A 23,704-nucleotide genomic window follows, 5' to 3' on the forward strand; every position below is an offset into this window, starting at 1 on the left:
TCATTAATCATCATGAGTAATAAATGTTCTTTTAAGTGATGTGTTCAATGTGCATGTTAAAAAAAAACCTCAATGTTTAATACACACATCAAAACACTATTGTTTATTGTTACTGTTGACAGCCAGGTGGAACATCCTTCAACAGACAAAAAGGCCTCGAAGTCCCATCAAACTTAGACACTTTTCAAGTGCTGCACCAGCAGAGACCTTTGCTGTGGAATAATCAGCTCAATTATCAACCTTCATTTAAAGCAGAAACAGGGCTTTGAAAAATATGTGACAGTACCAACTGAAAATAAAGGTTGCATAAATTAAACATGAATATGGCAGGAATCTATTGAATTTGAAACAGGACGTAAAGGCTGTTGATGATTTTCAGAATGACTGTCAGGACAATTTATGATTTTTTCCCCCTGCATTATAAGCAACGGTACAAGTTGTGTTACATCTTAACGTACATTTACAACTTTCTGACAAACACTACTTTGCATAATAACTAAAGTTACAATCAATTTTCAAGATTTTACAGTATGACCATTTCATTCTCAGCAACTTGTGTGACACGTCCGTACTGTTTTCAATCCATAACTTAAACATTATTTAACATATGCGAGAATTGAAAGAGGCAGTGCTATTTGTTAGGGAACAAAGCATTAAATATATAATATTGGGCACATTACACCTTCTGTTCTCTTTAGAAAACACACTCTCATCCGTTAAAAGGTATTTCAAGTTAAGTCCAATGCCTTTCAATAGACTTTTGTGCTGTAATATTTAATATCTAAAATCTATGGTCAATTTATGAATCATAATACCACATTTTTTGTAATAGTTTAGGCTATTACGTGAACAGTGAGTGTAGAGCATACAGCCTACATTATATTTAAAAAATACTAAAGACAGGTTGCTTTCCTTAAAGTGTATTATATTGTTAAATAACGTGAATCTTCATGACATTATGGGAAGATAAAGTCACTTCATGACCTTTCGTAAATGTATATAAACCTATTCCTTTTTCTTTCGGAAAGACACTTTGTCTTTGGTTTCTTGAAGTTTTTCGGTGAACTTGTCTTTCGTTTCCTCCATTCTCTCGGATAAACGATCCTTGGTCTCTTCCATTTTCCCAGAGATCCTCTCTTTGGTCTCCTCCATCTTCTCCTGGAGGTATTCCTTCACGGGCGGAGGAGTGGACATGTAGCCGTGCTTCCTCAGGTACTTCACGGACAGTGACGTTCCTCCTAGTGTCGCGGTGTACCTCGCAGGTGTGGCGATCTTTAGGAGATCAAGAAAATGAAACCAGCGTCACATTAACTTGAACTGAAAAGAAGTTTGTTCATGTAGTGAGTGACTCTAACAAGGTTTGAAGTCAATGACATTCTAATTCATTCAATTCAGATGAGCTGTCGTATAGGTGAAAAGATTCTGTCTGAAAATGCATTTTATTTTATTCAATTTTATGATACAAATTGTCCAGGAAAACTGAACCTAAACTGGCTTAATTTTGCTTGCATCTCAGTGATATTAATAACTTAAAGGGATAGTTCACTTTGAAATTAATTTTTGATATGTTTTAGCTTACCTCAAGGGCATCCAAGATGTAGGTGTCTTTGTTTCCGCAGTAGTTTCAATTTTGATATTTTTAGGTCAAACCGTTCTTGTCTGTCAGTCATATAATGCAGGTCTATGGTCACTGGCTCAAAACACAAGCACAGAGTCCAAATTAAAACAATTCCCCATCGTCCAAATGAAACAATTCCCTATCATAAGTACACATTGATGGCCTAAGACACGAAACGAGCGGTTTGTGTGAGAAAACGAACAGTATTTATATCGTTGTTATCTCTTGAAAACAGCACACGTCCAAATGATCTGACGGCGCGGGCGGGTATAGATATATAACATAGATGTCGCCTTGGCTACTGCAGTTCATTGGAACGAAACCGTAGCCAAGCGACATCTAGTGTATATATCTATACCCGCCCGCGCCGTCAGATCATTTGGACGTGTGCTGTTTTCAAGAGATAACAACGATATAAATACTGTTCGTTTTCTCACACAAACCGCTCGTTTCGTGTCTTAGGCCATCAATGTGTACTTATGATGGGGAATTGTTTCATTTGGACGATGGGGAATTGTTTTAATTTGGACTCTGTGCTTGTGTTTTGAGCCAGTGACCATAGACCTGCATTATATGACTGACAGACAAGAACGGTTTGACCTAAAAATATCAAAATTGAAACTACTGCGGAAACAAAGACACCTACATCTTGGATGCCCTTGAGGTAAGCTAAAACATATCAAAAATTAATTTCAAAGTGAACTATCCCTTTAAATGATGAATTAATAGTAAATCAGTTAGTAAATCATTTTATTTAAACAATTTATTTATTAAAAAATAACTTGGCCCACCTTGTACATGGCATATGCCGTCAGTGCATAGCCACTCTGAGAGTTCTCCAGGAGTTTCACAACCTTGTCAGGAAACCCAACATACTCAAGAAATGGCACCAAATTCACTCCTCTAAACAAACAAAGAGAGAGAGAAAGCAAGCATATTATTCTCTTTTTTTTAATCAAAAGTCTTAATTTTCTTAAAAGGACAATTCACCCAAACATTTATATTCAGTCATTCACCCACCCTCATGTCATTCCAAACTTGTATGACTTTCTTCTGTGGAAGATTTTTGACAAAACATATTTTGAAGAATATTTTGCTGACCATTGACTTCCATTGAATGAAAAAAAAGACATTTTTAAAAGAAAAATCTTTTATGTTCCACGAAAAAAAGTACGTTTTACAGGTATGAATGACACAAGGGCGAGTAAATGATGACACTTTTAATTTCTGGGTGAAATTATCTCTTTAAGACCATCATTAAGAAAAAAAAAAAAAATCTTAAAGGGATAGTTCACTCAAAACTTCTGTCATTCATACCTTTAAAACGGAATTTTTTTTCGTGGAACATATTTCTTCATAATATTCATATTTCATATTAATTTCTTTCTTCTGCTATGGGTATATGGAAGTCAATGGGGTCCATCAACTATTTGGTTACCGACATTCTTTAAAATATCTTTTGTGTTCAGCAGAAGAGAGAAATTCATACAGGCTTGGGCCAACTTGAGGAGTAAATGATGACAGAATCTTCATTTTTGGGTGAACTATCCATTTAAAACCTGTCCTGAAACACAATAGTTAAACAGCTTCAAAAGGCACATCAATTTAATGAGTGGACATTTTTTAGTCTTTTGATGATATTTGGTAACTGAGATGAAGAATAGGTATTAACAGAATGAAGTATATGGAGCAAACAACAATTGTTTTTTTAAAGTATTTAAAAAAAGATATCAACTTAATACAATACTTAACATAATAATACAATGTTTAAACAGCTAAAATATTCAAGTGTGAAGATTAGTGGGGAACGTATGACAAGGCAAACTGATAAATCAGAGCTTCTCTGCAGAGTGAGGTCATGGTGAATGAAATAGCCCATATTCAAGCATCCATTACCACCTCCCACATTTCTTAAACGTCTAGACAGTGGTGACCCACATTCAGCCAGATGTATTGCAGAGTAAACATTCCAGTGTGCCATTTACCTCAATCCAGCATACGCCATACACAGACAGAATGACCAGGCAAAAAGAAAATTACCTATATAACCCCACAGACACCTGGTCAACAGATTACCGCCTGAGAACCAACACCTCACTGACTTTTACAATGTATGAGGAAATCTGACAGACATTCCTTATTTATCGGTTTGTTTTGTCAGAATTTAACTTTATGTTGTGCTTCTTTGTGGGATACTGGTCATATTTCTTCTCACTTTCTTTGACTTTAATAAACTAGAATGAAATATCATCAACAACACACCGATATATCTGCCAGGCCGATATATTAATAAAGAGTATATTTATATTTAAATATGTATACATATTTAAATCATATTACATGAATTTTTTCATGAAAGACTTGTCTATTAGTATTTTTTATTAAAATATGATCAATTTTATCATACAAATTTTTTTTTATAACTGGTCATTAGCCCCCATCCTCTCTACATATCACGATATGGCTTAGTGTGTTTCTCAAAGTGATTTAAATAAATATATGCATTGTGTAATTCAGAGTGAAGCGCCGCACAGTGTACATTTACACATGAACAGCTCATGATCCAGTTTTTCCAGCGTCTCGGTTCTCAGTTAATAGTTAGTGGATTTGACTAACAGGTTATTATTGTGGAGTGAGTAACTCTGAGCCATCTTAGCCTCTAACCTAAATTAACATAACTGTGATCCATCATCTACTTACTTCATTGCAGCATAATAAAATGTACCGAACCACACTGTAGACGTCAACAGGTGCACAGGGATCATGACTTTGCCATATTGCTTAAAGGTTTTCTTGAATCTCTGAATGAGGCCGATGGATTTGTCCTGCAGAGGGTCTGGATCATCCTGTACTGGAGCTGAGTTTACCAGATGATCACTGCTGGTGTTCTTCTGAGAGGCCGGAGAGCAGAGCGCACTGGAGCTGCTGAGCCATCGTGCGTGTTTCCAGCACTGCTGGGTCGGGGGATGCAGTCTCTGTGCGGTCCGGCTACAGGACGGAGGACAGATCTGCAGCAGGACAGCAGTCTGCCTGAAGACACTAGCACACACAAACCGCTGCATCGCTAAACAAGCTTCTTCTCCCACGGGTCTGTCAGCATAAAAACAAGTAGACAGTCTGACAGGGGCCTGACTGTGGGCGCAAGACAATGGATAAATACATCTCACAAAAAATCCAAAAAGAATTCTAGACAGATAAAACAGATCGACAAAGGATCCTTTATAATATAAATAGATGGCCAGTAGTACTAAAGATGCTCAATATACAGTAGGGTGCAAAAGCTTGAGACCATAATAATTATTTAATTTAAATCCTGAAATATGTTTTAAGGATTAAAAATAAATATAAAAAATATATAATTGAAGAAATCTGTGACACTAATCATATACAGTATGTAATTTAAAATAGAGGTGTTTGAACTAGTTTTTTCAGACTTTCCGACGCCACTGCATCTGTGAGCATCTCAGTATCTACCATAATTTACCTTTATTTATTTATTTTGGTGTTACATTGACATTGGAAGCACAAATATTTACATGCATAATGTGTATTAATACTAATAAACATTTGTCCATATTTTCTACTGTACATTACAATGTGTTGACGCCTGAATTCAATTGAAGCATGGGATTTCACTTATTTTTTTGGATGAAAACAGGCAAACCCTGTATATTAATAAAAAATATCAGGTATCATATCAGTTTGACGTGGATTACTTTTTCCTCTACCTTCAATATCCCATCGAGAATGACGTCACTGGTGCTGGAACTGCTGAAAACATTAAGGAAAACATAATCTGCACATGCTCAATCACATTCATAAAGAAACTCTGGAAATAATCACAGACTAACCTCCTAAAAATCGTATTTAAAACTCAGATATATTAGTATAACTTCACATGTGTGAAGTATCCTACGATAGGCACCAAAAGTGAATCAGCTAGCATTGCTAAGGGATGTCTACTGTCTAAGTTAATCTACTGAACGAATCCAAGTTTCACTCGTCCTCCTGTCTAAACATACAGAAACGATACTATAGAAATATGCACAGTTACATACATGAGTGACTAGATCCGACATGATGATTTTCCCACCACAAACACTTTCATGTCCCTTCTGTCATTCACAACTCCCCACAAGACGCTGCGACATTACACATGGTGACTGTGCTCGGCATTGTGTTGTGGGAAATGTAGTACAGTCGTGCTGTGGAGCTTTTCTCCATGGAGCAATGTTTCTCTCTGAAACTACATTTCCCAGAATGCACGGCAACGTCGCGAATGATTAGTCTTTACACGTGCTTATGGACGTGTTTTAATACAAAATAAATGAAAATACGTTAAAATGCGGTGATATGTATGTGTATGTGGGGAACAAATACGTAATTTATTTAAAGAGAACAAAATATTTCTTCCTGTTCTAAATTTATACCATGTATGTACTGTCTTTATCTGTCTATATCTATTTAGAATGGTGTTACACTTAAGTTATGTTTAGAATAATTAACTTCCATTAACTAGTACTAAAACAGTATTCCAAGTTGGCAGTATGCAGTGCTGCCGCTGCGCAGTGAGTGATTAGTCAGAAGTAAGTAGGCTAGCTAACGTTACTTGAAGCATTTCGACTGCTGTTGTCGACGCCAGTCCTTTAGGCGGCGCTGCGCTGGTTTTCTCATATAATACTGCAGTGAAGATCGGGAAGTGCGCTGTTTGTTGGATACATGATGGCGCAAAACTCAAGTGAGTGCAGCAACATTGTTTCAGTCTTCAGTGATCTGTGTGTTACACAATCATGGCGTTGAGCACACAAACTCTTGATATGATTTATGTTTGTCTCATTTTAAATTCGACTAGACTCAATCAGTGTTTGCAGATGAAACACGTGCCGAGACGGACGCTTGACATGAGCTGTTGTAATGAACGCGACACTGTCGCACTACAATTTTACGTTTATATTAGTCTATCTACGTAAACTTCATATATACGCATTGCTTTCATTTTAAATAATTGAAATCATGACTTATGTTTTTTTCCCCTGTGGTCCATTACTATTTTTAAAAGGCGAATGCACATTCATAACATAAATACTAATGCTGTGCTTTTCTATGCACAGGATTGTTTGAGGCGGACAGTAAATATGCTGATCCAAAGGACGATCAGGACAGCATAAGATCTTTAGATGGCTCCCAGACTTCATCATCATCATCCTCACTGAAGAGACACAGGGACGGTGATGAAGGGTATGAAGATCACTCTCCCAGGAAGAAGCTGGTAAGCTCGCACCATCATAATTGACATGTATATTTCTATATAATGTAAGTTGACTCTTTATAAGCTAAAGACTGGGGCTAGTCCAGGCAATTTTCTCTGGATATTTACTGTTTATTAAAATTGTCAAGAAGGATTTTTTTTTTTGACCGAATAAAAACGAGCCAGGGACTGAAGTACAATATGTTTAAATAGATTTTACTGTTGTTTAACAACTTGCAAGTCCTTCAGTTGTTTCTTAATAAAACTAAACTATAAGACAAGAACTCCATAAAACAGTTGTAAGTTCTGAAATTTAAAGGGATAGTTCACTTTGAAATTAATTTTTGATATGTTTTAGCTTACCTCAAGGCATCCAAGATGTAGGTGTCTTTGTTTCCGCAGTAGTTTCAATTTTGATATTTTTAGGTCAAACCGTTCTTGTCTCTCAGTCAGATAATGCAGGTCTATGGTCACTGGCTCAAAACACAAGCACAGAGTCCAAATTAAAACAATTCCCCACGTCCAAATGAAACAATTCCCCATCATAAGTACACATTGATGGCCTAAGACACGAAACGAGCGGTTTGTGTGAGAAAACGAACAGTATTTATATCGTTGTTATCTCTTGAAAACAGCCGCGTCCAAATGATCTGACGGCGCGGGCGGGTATAGATATATACATAGATGTCGCCTTGGCTACGGTTTCGTTCCAATGAACTGCAGTAGCCAAGGCGACATCTATGTATATATCTATACCCGCCCGCGCCGTCAGATCATTTGGACGTGTGCTGTTTTCAAGAGATAACAACGATATAAATACTGTTCGTTTTCTCACACAAACCGCTCGTTTCGTGTCTTAGGCCATCAATGTGTACTTATGATGGGGAATTGTTTCATTTGGACGATGGGGAATTGTTTTAATTTGGACTCTGTGCTTGTGTTTTGAGACAGTGACCATCGACCTGCATTATATGACTGACAGACAAGAACGGTTTGACCTAAAAATATCAAAATTGAAACTACTGCGGAAACAAAGACACCTACATCTTGGATGCCCTTGAGGTAAGCTAAAACATATCAAAAATTAATTTCAAAGTGAACTATCCCTTTAAGAGGCTTTGTTTAAAAACATTAAAAAAAGTGTAATGTTTCCAAAGTCTTGACAGGTACTGTTAATCACAGACTAATGTAATCTTCATAAAATTCAATATGATCACCCTGACTAAGGTTAATAATTATTATTATTATTTCCACAACATATATGTATTTAAAATGCATGAAATGTATAAAATGTTAAATGGACCCTTTCCAAATGTCCTCAGAAGCAGAAGTCATCATAGTTCGGTAAACTTTTATGGCTGTGAATGGAAATTACAACAATTATCATTTTTGCACTCCCCATTTGCTCCAATAACAAAAGAAAAAAATCCACAATAGCGTTTTTATGATTTTACAAAAGAAGATAAAAATATAGAGCGATTGATTACATCAGTCAGAAGAAGATGTCATTTGCCGTCACTCCCTCAGCCATTGTATTAGAAACGCTCAAACAGCAGCGTTAAAGGTGCATTGCGCAACTTTTCATGTTAAAAATACCCGTTTTCTAACCCATACATGCTTAAACAATTGCCTGATGGGCTGACTGAGCCCTTCTCTGATCACTGCGATTGCCTCTATAATCCTGTACAGTAAAATAAATAAGAGGGATTCGGGTCGGAATCTGAGACTGGGCGTGACGTCATGCGCGTTCACGGCACGCTCATATGTCTGGCAGGTTTGTGTATGCGCCGACGCCGCCATTCTCCGTAGAAAATGGATTCTAAGAGACCGGCTTGTAGTTCATTTCAAACACCAACGCAAACTCCACGTAAGATAAAAAAAAAAGAGAACTTTTGTCTAGTGCAACCAAAAGGTCCAAATTGGAGTCAGACAGGCGTCGGGGTAAGACGAGAGTAAACATAGGGAAGGCTTTCAACAAATGGAGAGATCTCCGGTCTGCTCTAGGGCTCAAACGGGATCCTCAGTTGGCTTTTTTCTTGATAAAAAGGTAAGATATATCCCATTCTCTAATGTCTGATACGGCCAATAATGACAATAAATGACGATCCATAAAATGTGTAATGCTTTAGCGTAAGCTAGATAAATGTACAATCGGAATAGGTTTTACTAACTTACCATTGTCAGTGATCAGGTTCAGAATGATTGTGATATAAAATGCTGATATATAAGTTAGATACTTAGACACAAATTTTGAGCAAATTACTGCTTAATTACGATGTATTGCTATTGGAATATGCTACTTAGCTGATCAATAAAACAGGCTAAACCCCCGCAAATCTTCGGCGGATTAGCCTGTTTGGCTTTTATGGTAACGTCATAGTGCCACTTGATTGTTTATTACCTTGAGACATTTGGGTGTACTTTGTTGACCGACTGTGTATGGTATGGTATCATGATTACAATTTTGAGTTTTTACAAAGTTATAACTTATATTGTTCAATGAACGTGTTTCCATAATAATAGTCATAAGTGGATACAGTAAACACATAACACAGTTCAACATGGAGATAGATGGGAATAAAAAACGAAGTTTTCTACTAACTTACCCCCATTTTTTCCCTCACACATAAGTGTGTTATTTACTCAATTGCCTTTCCTTTCACATATTTTAAATTACTTGCAGATTTAAAACTTTATTACCTCTGAAGACATTATGATTGTAAACAAAAGATTTGTGCGGCTGATGCTCCTTGGGTTATGACCAGCTCGAGCTCGTGCAAGCGTGCGTGTGCGTGTGGTCCGTGAGCGTGCACACCTCTGGTTGCAGTTTCGCTTGCCGCCAGAGGGGGCGTAGTTCTGCGAAAACTCAGACTCTCGCGCAATGCACCTTTAACTAGTTTTCTGTTATTTAATGCCAAGGCAATATAACATAAAGTATAGTGTTACAAACATCAACAATAGAAAATGTAACATGCAAAATATTAAACCATTGTTTGATAGAAACAAATATTGATTTATTTGATAGGGACAGGGCTCATCAATCAACAGTCAGTCAGACACTGTATATAAGCCAGAGTTTACCCAACAGGCTCATTTTCATCTGTTGTCCCTTGCCAGATTTTAAAGTGCCAGCCTAAATTTAGAAAACATGGCAAATTATCACAAATAAAACTCACAATTATCCACAAATAATAAAACATGTCAATACAATAAAACCAAGTTTTCAAATTAAGAAAAGAAAACAAGCAACTGGTCATTCAACTCTGAATCTAGTTACTGAGAAAAAGTGCTGGTAATAATAACGTCTCAGTGTGCCAACTGATCTCCCCTGCTCAGTTCAGTACATGCTTTATGTTTTGCAGGTCACAGAGGAATCATTACACAGTCAAAAAGTGGCCACACATTACAACAAACTTCAGGAGTGTGGCCTGGCAGAGCGTAATAAAAGCAGGATAGTCCACATGCGTAACTTCAACAACTGGTTGAAGAGCGTTCTTATTGGTGAGAAGAGCACAGGCTTACTTTTATCTCTCATGCCACGGTATTGGTACCATATAGTGGCATGTTTGTTTGTGGTTTGGTGAGTCAGGGATGAGAATTATTAACTGTTCCGAGGTCTGTGTGTTGGTCTCCTCAGGGGAGTTCTTGGATAAGGTGAGGCAAAGACGGAGAGATATAACCGTGCTGGATCTGGGCTGTGGCAAAGGTGGGGATCTTCTCAAATGGAAGAAAGGACGCATTGATAAACTGGTCTGTGCAGGTAACTACACAATCCTCTTCATACTTTCCAGTGTCTGTGAAGTTATATGGTCCTGTTTACACCATTATTAAGATTTCTCAGTGAGCCATAAAATAAAAACTAGGGCTTTTTTTTTTTTTGCTTTTCGAAATGGTAAAGCCGTACCTAACCAACAAAGTTTAAAGACCTTTTATCACAATTATTGCATGTTAGTGGTTTGCTAATAGTAAATAACATGTTGCAATGACATTTCAGTCCCTCCAGAATTCCTGATGTTAACAGCAGGTGTAAACAGGGCCTAACTTGCTCGTAAATGTATAAACTGCATCCTTTTTTAAAAATGTCTTCATATTGGGAATCACACTTACTTCTGTTTTATGTTTGCACGTCACAGATATCGCTGCTGTGTCCATTGAGCAGTGTCAGCAGCGCTATAATGACATCAGACGGAGGGGTCACCCAAACGACCGCACGTACTCTGCCGAGTTCATCACCGCAGACTGCAGCAGGGTACGAGCCGTGTTTCATTTTTTAGAGGGACTCTGTTCATTGTCAAAAAGGAGAAACATGAAAGTCATCATTCAGTACCCGATGGTACAGGGTCACATACTCTCTGTCTTTCTCAGGAGCTGCTGTCGGAGAAGTTGCGAGACCCTGAGATGCAGTTCGACTTGTGCAGCTGTCAGTTTGTGTATCATTATTCCTTTGAGAGCGAGCAGCAGGCTGACACCATGCTGAGAAACGCCTGTGAGAGACTCCGGCCTGGAGGATTCTTCATCGGAACAACTCCAGATGCATATGAACTGGTGTAAGCTCTCACACACACACTCTTACTATGATATTTATATCTATTACGGTTTAAATGCACAATGTGTTGTAGGGCTGGGCTAATTGTGATGTGTATATTAGGTTTGAATTGAAACATTGTGAATTATTTGGATTTAGTTGCTGTGTTGCAGGTAGGGTGACCAGATGAGATTGGCTGAGGGGTTCTGCGGTCTGGGGTGACGGGATGGGGGGTTTCTATGATATTAGACTGCGTAGCCTATAATAAAAGATAGTGAATTTCAAACCTGAACCAAACATATTTTTATTCAAAGATCAACAGTCTGTCATTAGTCTTTAGTCTGCCACAAAAAAACAACATCATGACCTCAAATGTCATTGTGAAAAGAAAAAAACCAATGACTGTTGTAAGGTAAATCAGACCTTTCAGTATAGCCTAACGCTAATAAGCTTAAACGAAAATAACGAAATAATTGTGTAGTTAAGTATTTTTTTGTACACAGTGCCGCGAACAATCAATCACTCCTTTACGCGTGCATCACTGTCCTCCGAGGCTGCAGCAACTTGCGCTCTCTTCATCAAGGCTTAAAACAAAAAGGGGACAAAAAGGTCGTATTGTCTTTGTGCATATAGATTAATTCGAAAAATGAATAGAAACAATAGGCCCGACGTCAGCATATTTCACAGAGGTTTTCACTGTTTCCAGCACTCCTGTCTTTTTTTAGAACTTCAATAAAAGAAACAAAAAAGATTCTGCAGCCAATGAGCAGTCGGCGGGGGCTGGTTGCAGGACGACTCAACCTCCGCAGACAGTTTTTAATGTTTATCAGACAATAACTACTCAAGATTTTGCTTTAGGATAATTTTCGGGACAATTAGGGCCAGATTCGGGATTCGGGACAACAGTTTAGATTTCGGGACGTCTGGTCACCCTAGTTGCAGGGCGTTGTAACGGGAAGAGCGCATCCACAACAGGAGTTGCACATTCTGACTAGCACATGACTTAGTTCAAGTTCACTTGTGCATTCCCGTCATTTTGTGCAGGAATAAGTTGTAATATTATGATTATGTTGTATAAATATCTGATTCATCTCATATAGGATGTACAGTATTTCGTTGAGTCAATTAGCTCGCAAAGAAAGCGCTTCAGTTTACGTGTGTTCATTCAGCTTTTAGCTTCTGCGTGTGCAGCTCAAACAGCAGTGCTGTTATTTGAAACAGTAATATTAATTTTAGATGTTTAGTGTGTAAAATAAATTTTTAAATTTGCACTGGTTCAAACTAGTGCTGTCAATCTTCCTCTATAATACTATTCGAATTCCATTCCTTATTTTATTTAATATTCGAATAATATTCGAATATTAAATGCTCAAATTCATCCTATTATTAATATTTACGACATTACACAGTCTTATGGATCGCCAATGCGTGATGTTGATCGGTCTCATATCTTCACAGATAAACCGTCAGTTTGTCTGTGCGGACAGCTGGTAGCAGTTGAGCCCCGTGATGAGGAGAGAGAGAGAGGCAGAACATAAGTAATTCTTGCCTGTTTTAGCGGCGGTTCCTCGGACAGATCGCCTAGCTTGTCAGGTTGTAAGTTGTCATAAAAAAAAAACCGTATATTTTCCTCTCCGTTTTGGCCTTCCGTCCACAATGAGACGGCGTTTTTATTAATGAAAACGCACTCCAAAGTGGATATATTTGAAGACGCCGTTTTCACGTTGTAATGTGGACTGAGAATCAAATTGTTGATCTCCGTTACCGTGGAGACATTCCTCTCCGCGACTTTTGACAGTTGTTATGATGATACAGCGTGGATAACGTGCACAATTGTGTTACGATTCAAAAACTTTATTGTTTATCAGACGAAACAAAAGCATTTAATTTTCACATGTGTGTGCCAAGGCGGCGAGAAAGGCAAGATTGCATTAAAAAAAATATATATACATAAAAAAGCAATATTCGAATACAGTGGCGGATCTAGAAAATTTTACATGGGGGGGGGCAAAGGGGGGGCAAGAGGTCTTGGCAGGGTGGCAGGGGTAGACAATACATGGGAATCCCTATATATAAATGTCGGAGAGAAACAAACACAAAAACACTTTTAAACTACAGTAGTTATTGTTTAATCATGCCCTTACACACTACAAAGGTTTTTAATTCACAACAGGAATAAGCCCAGTGTTCAAACAAAACAAAACTGTGCATCTTTTAAAAAGTAAAAGTATAAAAAGCAAAATGAAAATATAAAAAAAGTACAATAATTGTGTCCAAGATGCAGTGGACTAGAAGTATAAAACAGCGGACAATACTCAAGTTCTTATTATAATTAAAAACTTATAATTACAATAATTTGCGTCACCGGATACTGTCGGTAGTTGAACATATTGTAAAACAGTTGAATATTAAATGTTTATCTTCTTACATTTTACCAAGCATTCGTTTACGTCTTTAATCATTTTGACATTGATGAGCTAGACCGCTGAACTTTAGTCTTCCTAACAACAAACAGAGCGTTGCGTAATGTAGTGCATCAGAGTAACATCAAGAATATCAAGTGAATCTCTTATTTGCATGATTGCATCTTAAGTTTATTGCCAATAATAATGACAGGTTTGCGAACGTGAACTCGGTGAGCTCGCGCAAAACACATCTTCAGCACAGCGACACATATTGGCCGATGTGTTCAACAGACATGTCTGTGATTGGCTACAATGCTCAACGCTGCAAAAGCACGTCGTACCTTGCAAAGGGAAAAATATATATAAAACTGCACTGTTCATGATTAGGTAATCGAGGCCGCTGTAATCTTATTCACATTTGTTTTTCTGATTAATTGTTTTGCTCTGAGAAAGGCAATTTAAAAAAAATATTCGGGGCTTTACTAAAAACATTCGGGGCTTAAGCCCCCTTAGCCCAGCCCTAGCGCCGCCCCACAATATTTTAGATTTTTTATTAAGCTGTTCTTGTCTTTACTAAAAATAAAAAAATAGGCTAATCAAAGGGAAGAGTGCTCTTACCTATCACGAGGGAGCAATTTGACCGCTGATTTTGGCTAACGTAATAGACTCGCTGTTTTTGCTGATGCTGAATCGTCTTTAGCATACAATACATTAATTACAAATGTAACTTTAAGTTAAACGTGTGTTTAAACTACACCTGGGGAAACTCACTTCACCTTCAGAGGCTCTGGGGCAGCTCAGTCTCTCCAGTCGGGTTGCACAGCCACCGCACCGCAGCAGACTTGCTGTGTGTGTGAGCCAGACTGAGCGAACGCCGCTCTGCACGTTTGAATCAGGGACGTAGCTAAGTATTTGAGGGGCAGGGGGAGGGGCGAATAATACATTTAAAATTAAAAATGAAATTGTTCACTTTTGGTAAATGTATTGGACATAGTGGCGGGTTGTTTTTAAAGGTACAGTTTTTGGATAATCAAAGTTAGGGGGGCAGCTGGGGGGGCAAGGCTCTAGAGTGGGGGGGCACCTGCCCCCCCTTGCCCCCCTGTAGATCCGCCCCTGTTCGAATAGGAACTTCAGCATTCAAATAGTATTGATTTTTTTAATATTCGAATTATATTCGAATTTCGGAATTCGTTCCAACAGCCCTAGTTCAAACTAGGCTACTACTGCATAAATTTGATTTGTTTAAGTGCTTTGGGACATGGATTTTAATGGTGATTCTTTTATATTTATCTGCCAATATATCTATTATTGGCTTTCACATATAAAGAGTAATCGGTTATTAGTATCGACCAAAATTTTCTTATCGGTGCATCCCTATCATCTGCTTCCATATTTACACTACTGCTGAAACATTTTAGGTTGGTAAGATTTTTTTTTTTATGAAAAATTGTCAAGGCAACAAAACAAAACTTGAACAAAAATACTGTAAAATTTTGAAAAATTATTAACTTTTCTGTATTAATACATTTTAAATTCATTTATTCCTATGATGCCAAAGCTGAATTTTCAGCATCATTACTGAAAATGTCAGAAATTATTCCAATTATGCTGATTTGCTGCTCAAGAAACATTTATTATTAGCAATGTTGAAAACGGTTGTGTGTCTGCTTAAAGGTATAGCGGAGGATTTTCCCGAATTTTAGAAAAGAACCGCCCTCTCCACTTTTTGAAAAAATGCACATGCGCAACACTCTACCTGCTCCCGAGAGGGAACGCCTATTAAACGCGTGCACGAGAGAGCATGCACGAGCCTAGTTCTCCTCGTGCACGCTCTGTTTACAAGTTGCTGTTGGCATGGCTCATACAAGCCTACTTTCCTTTACCTGTCAAGTAGAAACTTTGCGACTGAGGCATCAGTGGGAAGCCCAACCTGTGCTTTTAGCACACGCCAGCATGTGAAATATTCTCCCAAAAACACTCTAACTCAAAAACATTCATGCAAGACAAAATATCAAATGCCCTTCCGTGTTTTATTTACTTATTATACTGATCGATTGAGTGAGGACTCAAGACATGATCTGCAATGGAGAAGTAGCTTGTTGCATTTGTGTAATAAATACTATGTGAACACATTGGAATTAAATGAACACACAAGGTTTTAGAACATTTCAGCGTGATACCTTTTACCATTTGGTCATAATTACTTGAGACAAATTGAGATATTTACCGTGTCTCCGCGGTGCGTGACTTGTGCCAGGGCTAGCATCGCTAATCATAGCTTACATTAACTTTTACTAGCAGTGATTTTAAATGGATTTCTCCAAATAGCATGCCAAACTTTACCTGTCGAGTAGAAACTTCGCGACTGAGGCATCAGTGGGAAGCCCAACCTGTGCTTTTAGCGCACGCCAGCGTGTGAAATATTCTCCCAAAAACACTCTGGTCTTGTTTCTTTCTTCAGAGGCCTTTCTCTTCTTGTCATACAATTCGTAGACATTTTTTCTCTTGCGACCCTCAGACATTTTGAAAAAACCCGGTGAGAACGGGCGAGCTTCAATGAATGGCTGAAACCGTAACGTTAGCTCACCACACAGATACACCCGAAAGTGCGCATGCGCAGAAAGCGAAAACTACCTAGGGACGAGCACGTACGACGGCCTTACGTAAACATATCACCAGAATGATTGACAACTAGGAGGACCAATAGTCTTGATGATCCACCCGGAAAAAGAAAATCCTCCGCAATACCTTTAATGTTTTTGTAGAAACGGTGAGAATCTTTTAACATTATAAATGTCTTTACTGCATCAATTTAATGCATCCTTTCTGAATAAAAGTATTATTATTATTATTATTATTATTATTATTGTTTTAAAATCTTACTGACCCCAAACTTTTGAACAGTAAGTGTAATTGTACACTAGTACGAAATAGTTAACAAAAACTATATTAAATATTTACAATTTATTATTCATATTTAATAATTTATTTCTATACAGCAACATGACAATCCTTAGTATTATTGACCTACATATATTCTTTACTCAAATGTTTTAAAGCCTACAGAACTTTATTTTTAGCATTTTGATGCAAACAAATCATTCAGTCTGTTTTAAACTGATTCATTGAAATGGACGGCTTGAACTTATAGAAATGAATCAAACTATCCAACACAATCTGCATTTTCGCTACTGATGTTTAAATCAGAGATGTGTGCAAAATATCTTTGTCATTACGGTCAAATTAAAAACACCAAAATTGCAATATTAAACCACATAACTGATATTGCAATTTATTCAAGTATTAAACCTCACACATGTTAGCTATGTTCTAAAGCAGAACAAAACAGTAATTTATTCATAACCAAAACTTTCAAACTGATTGTTTTTAAATAGGAAGCGCTTGGAGGAGTCAGACTCCAACAGCTTTGGAAATGAAGTGTTCAGTGTGACCTTCCAGAAGAAAGGGGAATACCCTCTGTTCGGCTGTCAGTATGACTTTAACCTGGAGGGGGTTGTCAATGTCCCAGAGTTTCTGGTGTATTTCCCCCTGTTTGAGGAGTAAGTATCTCATCTCATCTCATCTCAAAACACATCGCATCAACATGATAGTTACTTTCCTGATGTGCCAGCAGAGGGTGCAACAGCTTCATAAATGTGTGCTGTAGTGTCAGAGATAGTCTTGATTTCTAAGTGTGTTTCTGCTTCTAGAAAATTCATATACAAACATATTATTCAACTGTAATTTTTGTGTTATGGAAGAAATATCATCAATGATGATAGTCTTTTTAATAATTGCATTAATTTACTTATTTTTTTCTGTCCAGAATGGCAAAGAAGTACAACATGCGCCTGGTTTACAAGAAAACCTTCAATGAATTCTTTGAGGAGAAAGTTAAAGATGAGAAGAACAAGGTCCTGATGCAGTGGATGCAGGCGCTGGAGGTATGTGTGCCGGACTGTCACTGGCTTTTCATAATTGATGAATCTGTTGATCGATTATTTTATCTATTCATTCTTTAGTCTCTTAACAATTTGATCTGATTCTGATGTTTTTATTGATTATTGCAAAACATCGTAACTACACATTTTGTCACTGTCAGTGAGTCAGTGAAATCAGGTTTCTCAGAATATGATCTGTCCTTACCAGTCACAGTACACATGCGAGCTGATGCTCACCAATACATTGTGTGCTATAATTGCCTTTCTCTTTCTAGTCTTGATATTTTAACCCTTTAAGCCTACATACACATACATTTTTCAACTCTTAACAGAGTTACGACACACAAAACTCCACTGGCGCTAACTGAAAACATAGATTTCACGTGGCCTTTCGCTCATAACTTCATGAAATATGCACAAGATCGTAGAAAATGGCACATCATTACATACAGTGAATGCTCCCTATTGAAATGAGTCCAAAATCAACATAATCCATTGCATCATTCACAAGATATTCCTCATGAAGGAAGAATTTTAAAAATGCCCATTAGGGAGTGTCAAGGGTTAAACAAAAAGCTTCCGTGGTTCCAAATGCTGTCCAGATGCAACTCTCATGTAGGGGAACATCACCCCCAACATTTTTTTCCTTCTACCTTATTTCTTTCATGAGTTATTGCGTGTCAAATAAGAAAGATATGTAAAATTATAATAATTTTTTTTACTTTTTATAAGCAGTTTCTCAGAATGAGAATGTCCAAGTAGAACACTTTTGATGACATACTTTTTCATGACTCTGAAGTGATGTCGAATTAATTAAATTTGTTTAGAAAATAACTATTTTAGTTATTTGTGTGTCCATGCATTTTTCCTGTGTATGACTGATGTCTTCAGTGAGTTTGACTGCGTCCACACAAGCGCACATCCTCAATCAAATGCAGTTGTTATAACTGCAAATGATCACAAATTGAGCATATTTAACACACTTCAAACCTCTTTTGCCTGTGAGAAATCCCCCTCACAATCTGCTGTAATCAGATTAGCATGCCAGTGGCAATGTGAATATATCTGCTCCATGGTTCCGTTCTTTGTACCTCGCTTTATACATCTGTGATAATTTAACAGATTCCATATCTTCTAATTGTGATTATTGATCTCTGGCTAATTTGGTTCTTTAAACAAATTTGCAGATTTGATTAAAATATCTGGATTAAGTTTGATATTACTTAGTGTTCTTGTGTCCATTGAGAGGGCAGATATATCGACCCTCAAAGCAATGATCAGCAATGCAGTGATTGGCTGGTATCAAGACATCAACATAATGACATCAAATAATTAAAAAAGAAAACAGCCAAGCAGGAAAAATGACAAGTTTTAATATATAAATGAAATGTGTTGCCTAAATGTTTGTTACACGATTCCCGATTATTTAAATTCACATTTCTAGTATATGAACTAAAAGCTTTACACTTTTATTTTTCTCAGTGTCAAGAGTAGCATGTTTTAAATGAGCAATTCATTTCATTTTACTCGTGAAGTAGATTATGCTTCATAAGGGTCAATAACATTTCTAATGGCACATCAGACAGCATACATACATTTTGTAGGTTGTGCACTGCTTCAGGCCACCCATATAATAGCTGTCACCATTCAAATTAATGCATTATGGATACATTTATAATGCATTATAGGTAAAGGCCTTAAGTAAAGTTACCAGCTTATTTCTTGTAAGAAAGTAGCAATGGCTGAGACAGACTTTCACCTTTAAAAACAGTCAAATCTTGTTTATGTGATATACGTCTGATCCTGAGCAGGTTTGAGCTGACAGGCTTGTTGCTTTGACAGGAATTCCAGGATGAGCTTCAAAGAATCTATCCTAACAATCCTAGATCATGTCAAATTGTCAACCGTAAAATCCAGATAACTGAGTAATCCACATACGGAGAATGGGCCCTTGAACTGGCTTAGAAAAAGAAACTGATGAAACTGTTTTTTTTTTTTTTTTTTTTTTTTACTCTTTTCACTGTCAGCCAGACCTCTTCCTTTTCTTCTGTAAAAATTATGGCATATCACGCACATTTTGTCATGTATAAGGTATCAAATTGTCTGGCTTGAATACTGCTATTACTGTTCTAAACGATGAGACATAAAATTTTCACCTGGTGGACTATAAATTGGGTGAGAAATCCTATAGACTTAACACCGGCAAAGAATATAGAATCTCGTAGAGATTTGGGGTTTGGCTCATTTGATTCAGACAGACTAGCAACCAGCCAGTAAGTAGTGACGTAAAAATGTCTTAGCCGTGCCCCTAGCAACAGTATAGTAAAATGAACTGGCATATCTCAGCACCATAACACTATATAGGGATATATTGGGGTGGGCTGTATTGACTTGACAGGCAAGCAGTTTACATATCATTCGTTGAACTGTATAGCCACGCCCTAGATACATAGTGTATCCTAGCAACTGTACACCAACGTGAATGTCAAATCTCAGCTCTACAAGATCATAGAGACATAGAAGTTGGCTTTAAAAAAAAATTATATATATATATATCATAGACAGGCGACTGAAAATATCACCATGGTAAAGGTGTACAGACACCATAGCAACCATGTACAGCACCCTAGCAAATGTATAGCAGCCATATCTATGTACCAGAACATCATACACACTTTGGAGTTGCCTCTCTTGCAGTCACCCAGAACAGTAGAAACTGTTGTACTTATGGTTCTATAGGCATCATTATCTACAGATAACACTATCACCTTATCTTTCAAACTGTTTTGTGTCATCTTGTTGTCATAGCAATACCCTCCGGATGAGAGGGGCCGACTGGCGTCCGACAGTCCAGGGGAATATGACCATGCCAAGAGAATAGCTGCGAATCCTGCTGTTAGACATCCACTGGTGAGCCTTAATGTGTTTTTTTTCTTTTTTTTAAAAAACACAGAGAAAAAAATGTTTGTATCTTTGTGTTAATTGTGTTGTGTTCTCCACAGGGAACCTTGAGCAAGTCTGAGTGGGAGGCTACAAGTACGTGGTGATGTTCTTCCTGTTAAACACGGGTGTCTTTTGATATAGAAAGATGCTTTAATTTTCTGAAACATCTCAGATGTTGTCTCTAAGGTTTTTCCGATTTCACAAAACATGACAAAAAGATGTAAGATATTAATACAGAAGTCATGATTGGCTTGTTTGATCTTCGTATTCATAAGCATGACATGCGTGAAGTCTCATTTGTATTGAAAGCTCTGCCCGCATATAAGCCAAGCAATTAAAGACCCCCGCTGTGAAAACTCTTTTCTTCTAAAGATAAAGTAGTTAATATTTTCCTCCTACTGAAGTACAGCATATTGGTTTGGCCATCAAAGAAAAAATTATTAACTTTGAAGAGCTTACTTGCATCTTCCACAAAAGTAATGTCATGCTAGTACCTTCCTTGAAGCACCACATATAAGATGGATATGGATATGAATGTGGTTTGCGTTCAGTACTATAGTATATATCAAAAATGTATGTTTATAATATTTCATGACACACACTCTCCTAACGGTCCTCTCTGTTTCTATGTACGCTAACATTCAAAAGTTTGAAAAAAACGGAATACTTTTTTTATAAGCAAGGAATGAATGAAAAGTGACAGTTAACACATTTACATTTATACAAAGTATTTTTTTCATCAACTAATCCAGATTTGTTTATCACAGTTTATAAGAAAAAATATGAAGCTGCACAAACGTATTTAATATTGCAAATTAGCATATTAGAATGATTTCTGAAGGATCAAGTGACACTGAAGACTGGATGAATGAGGATGAAAAAAATCACAGGAAGAAATTACTTTTTAAAAATATTAAGATAGCAAACAGTCATTTACAATTTGAATAATATTTCACAATATTACTGTTTTTATATCAAATAAATGCAGCCTCTGTGAGCAGAAGAGACCTCTTTCAAAAGCATTAACAAATCTTTTTGACCCTAAACTTTTGAAGGGTAGTGTAGCTTTGAAAAGTTTGATTTATTTTATTAAATATTTTAAAAAGATTTAATTCAAGTTTGTGTGCATAATTTTTTGTTATTTATGGAGAAATATTTAGTTAAATGCTTGGGTATATGTATTTAGATTTTTTTTTTTTTATGTTGTATTTAGTGTAAATATTAGTTTACTTAAATAAAAATATTGAGATTTTATTTATTCACAATTGAAGGTAACTCTGGTTTACACCTGGTATCAACATTAATTTTGGGTGATCCAATTGAAATGAGATTTATTATATATATATTACTATTAGATTCATCCACGTAAGCCGCCTAACAAGGGTTTTTGAAAGTGAATGTGTAGTTGAGTGTGACAAAAGAAAGGAGGCGTGGGTCTCCACAAAATCCGAACGCAAGTGGTCCGTGTTAAATAATAGGCGATCTGGTGCTGGAATGTGAAACGCATCTTAATACCAGGTGGAACCAGGCTTTCTTGCTCGCTCCATTTCCGGGAAATTGTATATAATTTGTGGGCGTCAGGGAGCCGCTATCAATATGCGAGAGGCTCCCGGGCATTTTAGGAGAGGTGGGATGTGTGCATTGTTTTATGATTAGTCCACAAAGAAGTATCATCAGCATTCACTTTCACATTTGTGTACTTCCATAGAGTATATTTCTGGTCTTAATCTATTTCAAAATAAGTGATATTTTAGTACATTTTGCATGTGATTACCATGATGTCTCATCCTTAACCTTGACAAACAACACTCCTTCCTCTTTCTTTTTTTTTTTTAGGCATATACCTGGTGTATGTGTTTGAGAAAATGTCATGAGTCTGAGGGATTCACCATCGAGCTGATGTATCTGGATGAGTGGAATCTCATTGTCATTCATTCGGTTTCCAAAAGCCTGCTGAGCGTGTCCATTCTGCAAACTATCAAATATTTTTATACAAACGAAGCTTTTCTTTCGTGAGTGTTTGTGTGTTTTGAGCTTGTGTAAGGAAGTGAATACAATGCAAATGATCAATATTCTGTTTGATACTGTATTTCTGTTTGTCTGTAACCTTTTCACCCGCTACCCTTTTTCTTCAAGTCAAGCAATGTACTAACCCTGTAGATCTTATAGTCATGCAGTCCCTTTGGGTTTTACTTGAATTGTGGTCTACCCTTCCCTTCAAGCTTGACTGAACTCTGTCTTGAGTAGGTTTTTTTTTACCAAACAAAACAAAGCTGTCCATTTTTCAAGAATAGTATGTGAAGTTAAAACTGTAAAGTTTTAATTGATATCATGTTTAATGTATGACTCGGCTGTTTTCTGAGGGAGGAGTTCGTCCAATTTAAGACAGAACTTCAACTTTAATCCATAAAATCTGGATTTTTTTTTTTTACTTGTCATTTTAGTAATGATGGCACAATGTGTTTCTCTCCAAATGTATTTGAATACCAGAAAATACGTTTATTTCTGTCTTTACCCTTCTGATTTCAGTATGTAGAGTGTTGTTAGTCCTGCAGTTTGTCAGGGAATGAAAACCTGGTATAGGAATATTAAACCTTGAATTACATAAATTGTATCCCTGTGTCTATTAAGATTATTTTCAAGGTACAATACACTTGCTGTATACACTCTAACATTACAAGAATCTAATGGTCATTGCAGGAAATTACATTATCATTAAACAATATTATAAGAGCTTCAATTTCAAAGTTTTCTGAAATTGTAAAATGGTACAAAATATTAGAAAATTACAATTTGAATACACTTTAAAATAATGTATTCCTTTGATGGCAAAACAGAATTTTCTGTAGCCATTACTTTAGTCTTCAGAGTCACATGATCCTTCATTCTAATATGCTGATTTGGTGCTCAAGAAACATTTCTTATTAATGTTGAAAAAAGTTATTTATCAAAGGAAATTGTGATCCTCTATTAAAAAAAAAAAGAAAATGTATACTTTTACTCAGCAAGGATGCAGTAAATTGA

At 36.8% G+C, this 23,704-nt stretch overlaps 2 protein-coding genes across 5 annotated transcripts; one reads left to right on the forward strand and one right to left on the reverse strand.

Moving 5' to 3' along the window:
* Positions 1-88: 88 nt before the first annotated feature.
* On the reverse strand, positions 89-5,809 carry fam210aa (family with sequence similarity 210 member Aa). Of its 4 annotated transcripts, none has more exons than XM_084422503.1 (5): positions 5,677-5,809; positions 5,347-5,386; positions 4,319-4,750; positions 2,410-2,521; positions 89-1,272 (listed from the first exon to the last, which is right to left on the reverse strand). In XM_084422503.1, exons 3-5 carry the CDS (start codon positions 4,678-4,680, stop codon positions 1,006-1,008), a joined length of 741 nt encoding a protein of 246 aa, XP_084278629.1. In that variant the 5' UTR covers positions 4,681-4,750; positions 5,347-5,386; positions 5,677-5,809; the 3' UTR covers positions 89-1,005. The 4 variants fall into 4 exon arrangements, with proteins under 4 accessions (XP_084278629.1, XP_084278627.1, XP_084278628.1 ...); XM_084422501.1 differs by having other exon boundaries at positions 4,319-4,708; positions 5,677-5,798; XM_084422502.1 differs by having other exon boundaries at positions 4,319-4,708; positions 5,347-5,389; positions 5,677-5,792.
* A 156-nt stretch (positions 5,810-5,965) lies between these two features.
* Positions 5,966-23,294, forward strand: rnmt (RNA (guanine-7-) methyltransferase). Its single transcript, XM_084422505.1, has 11 exons — positions 5,966-6,356; positions 6,730-6,887; positions 10,229-10,367; positions 10,504-10,626; positions 11,000-11,115; positions 11,232-11,413; positions 17,192-17,356; positions 17,623-17,740; positions 20,546-20,647; positions 20,740-20,773; positions 22,517-23,294. Exons 1-11 carry the CDS (start codon positions 6,338-6,340, stop codon positions 22,552-22,554), a joined length of 1,194 nt encoding a protein of 397 aa, XP_084278631.1. The 5' UTR covers positions 5,966-6,337; the 3' UTR covers positions 22,555-23,294.
* Positions 23,295-23,704: the final 410 nt, after the last annotated feature.

The sequence above is a fragment of the Rutilus rutilus genome, assembly GCF_951802725.1.
Source record: "Rutilus rutilus genome assembly, chromosome: 11".
In the NCBI taxonomy this organism is placed as follows: domain Eukaryota; kingdom Metazoa; phylum Chordata; class Actinopteri; order Cypriniformes; family Leuciscidae; genus Rutilus; species Rutilus rutilus.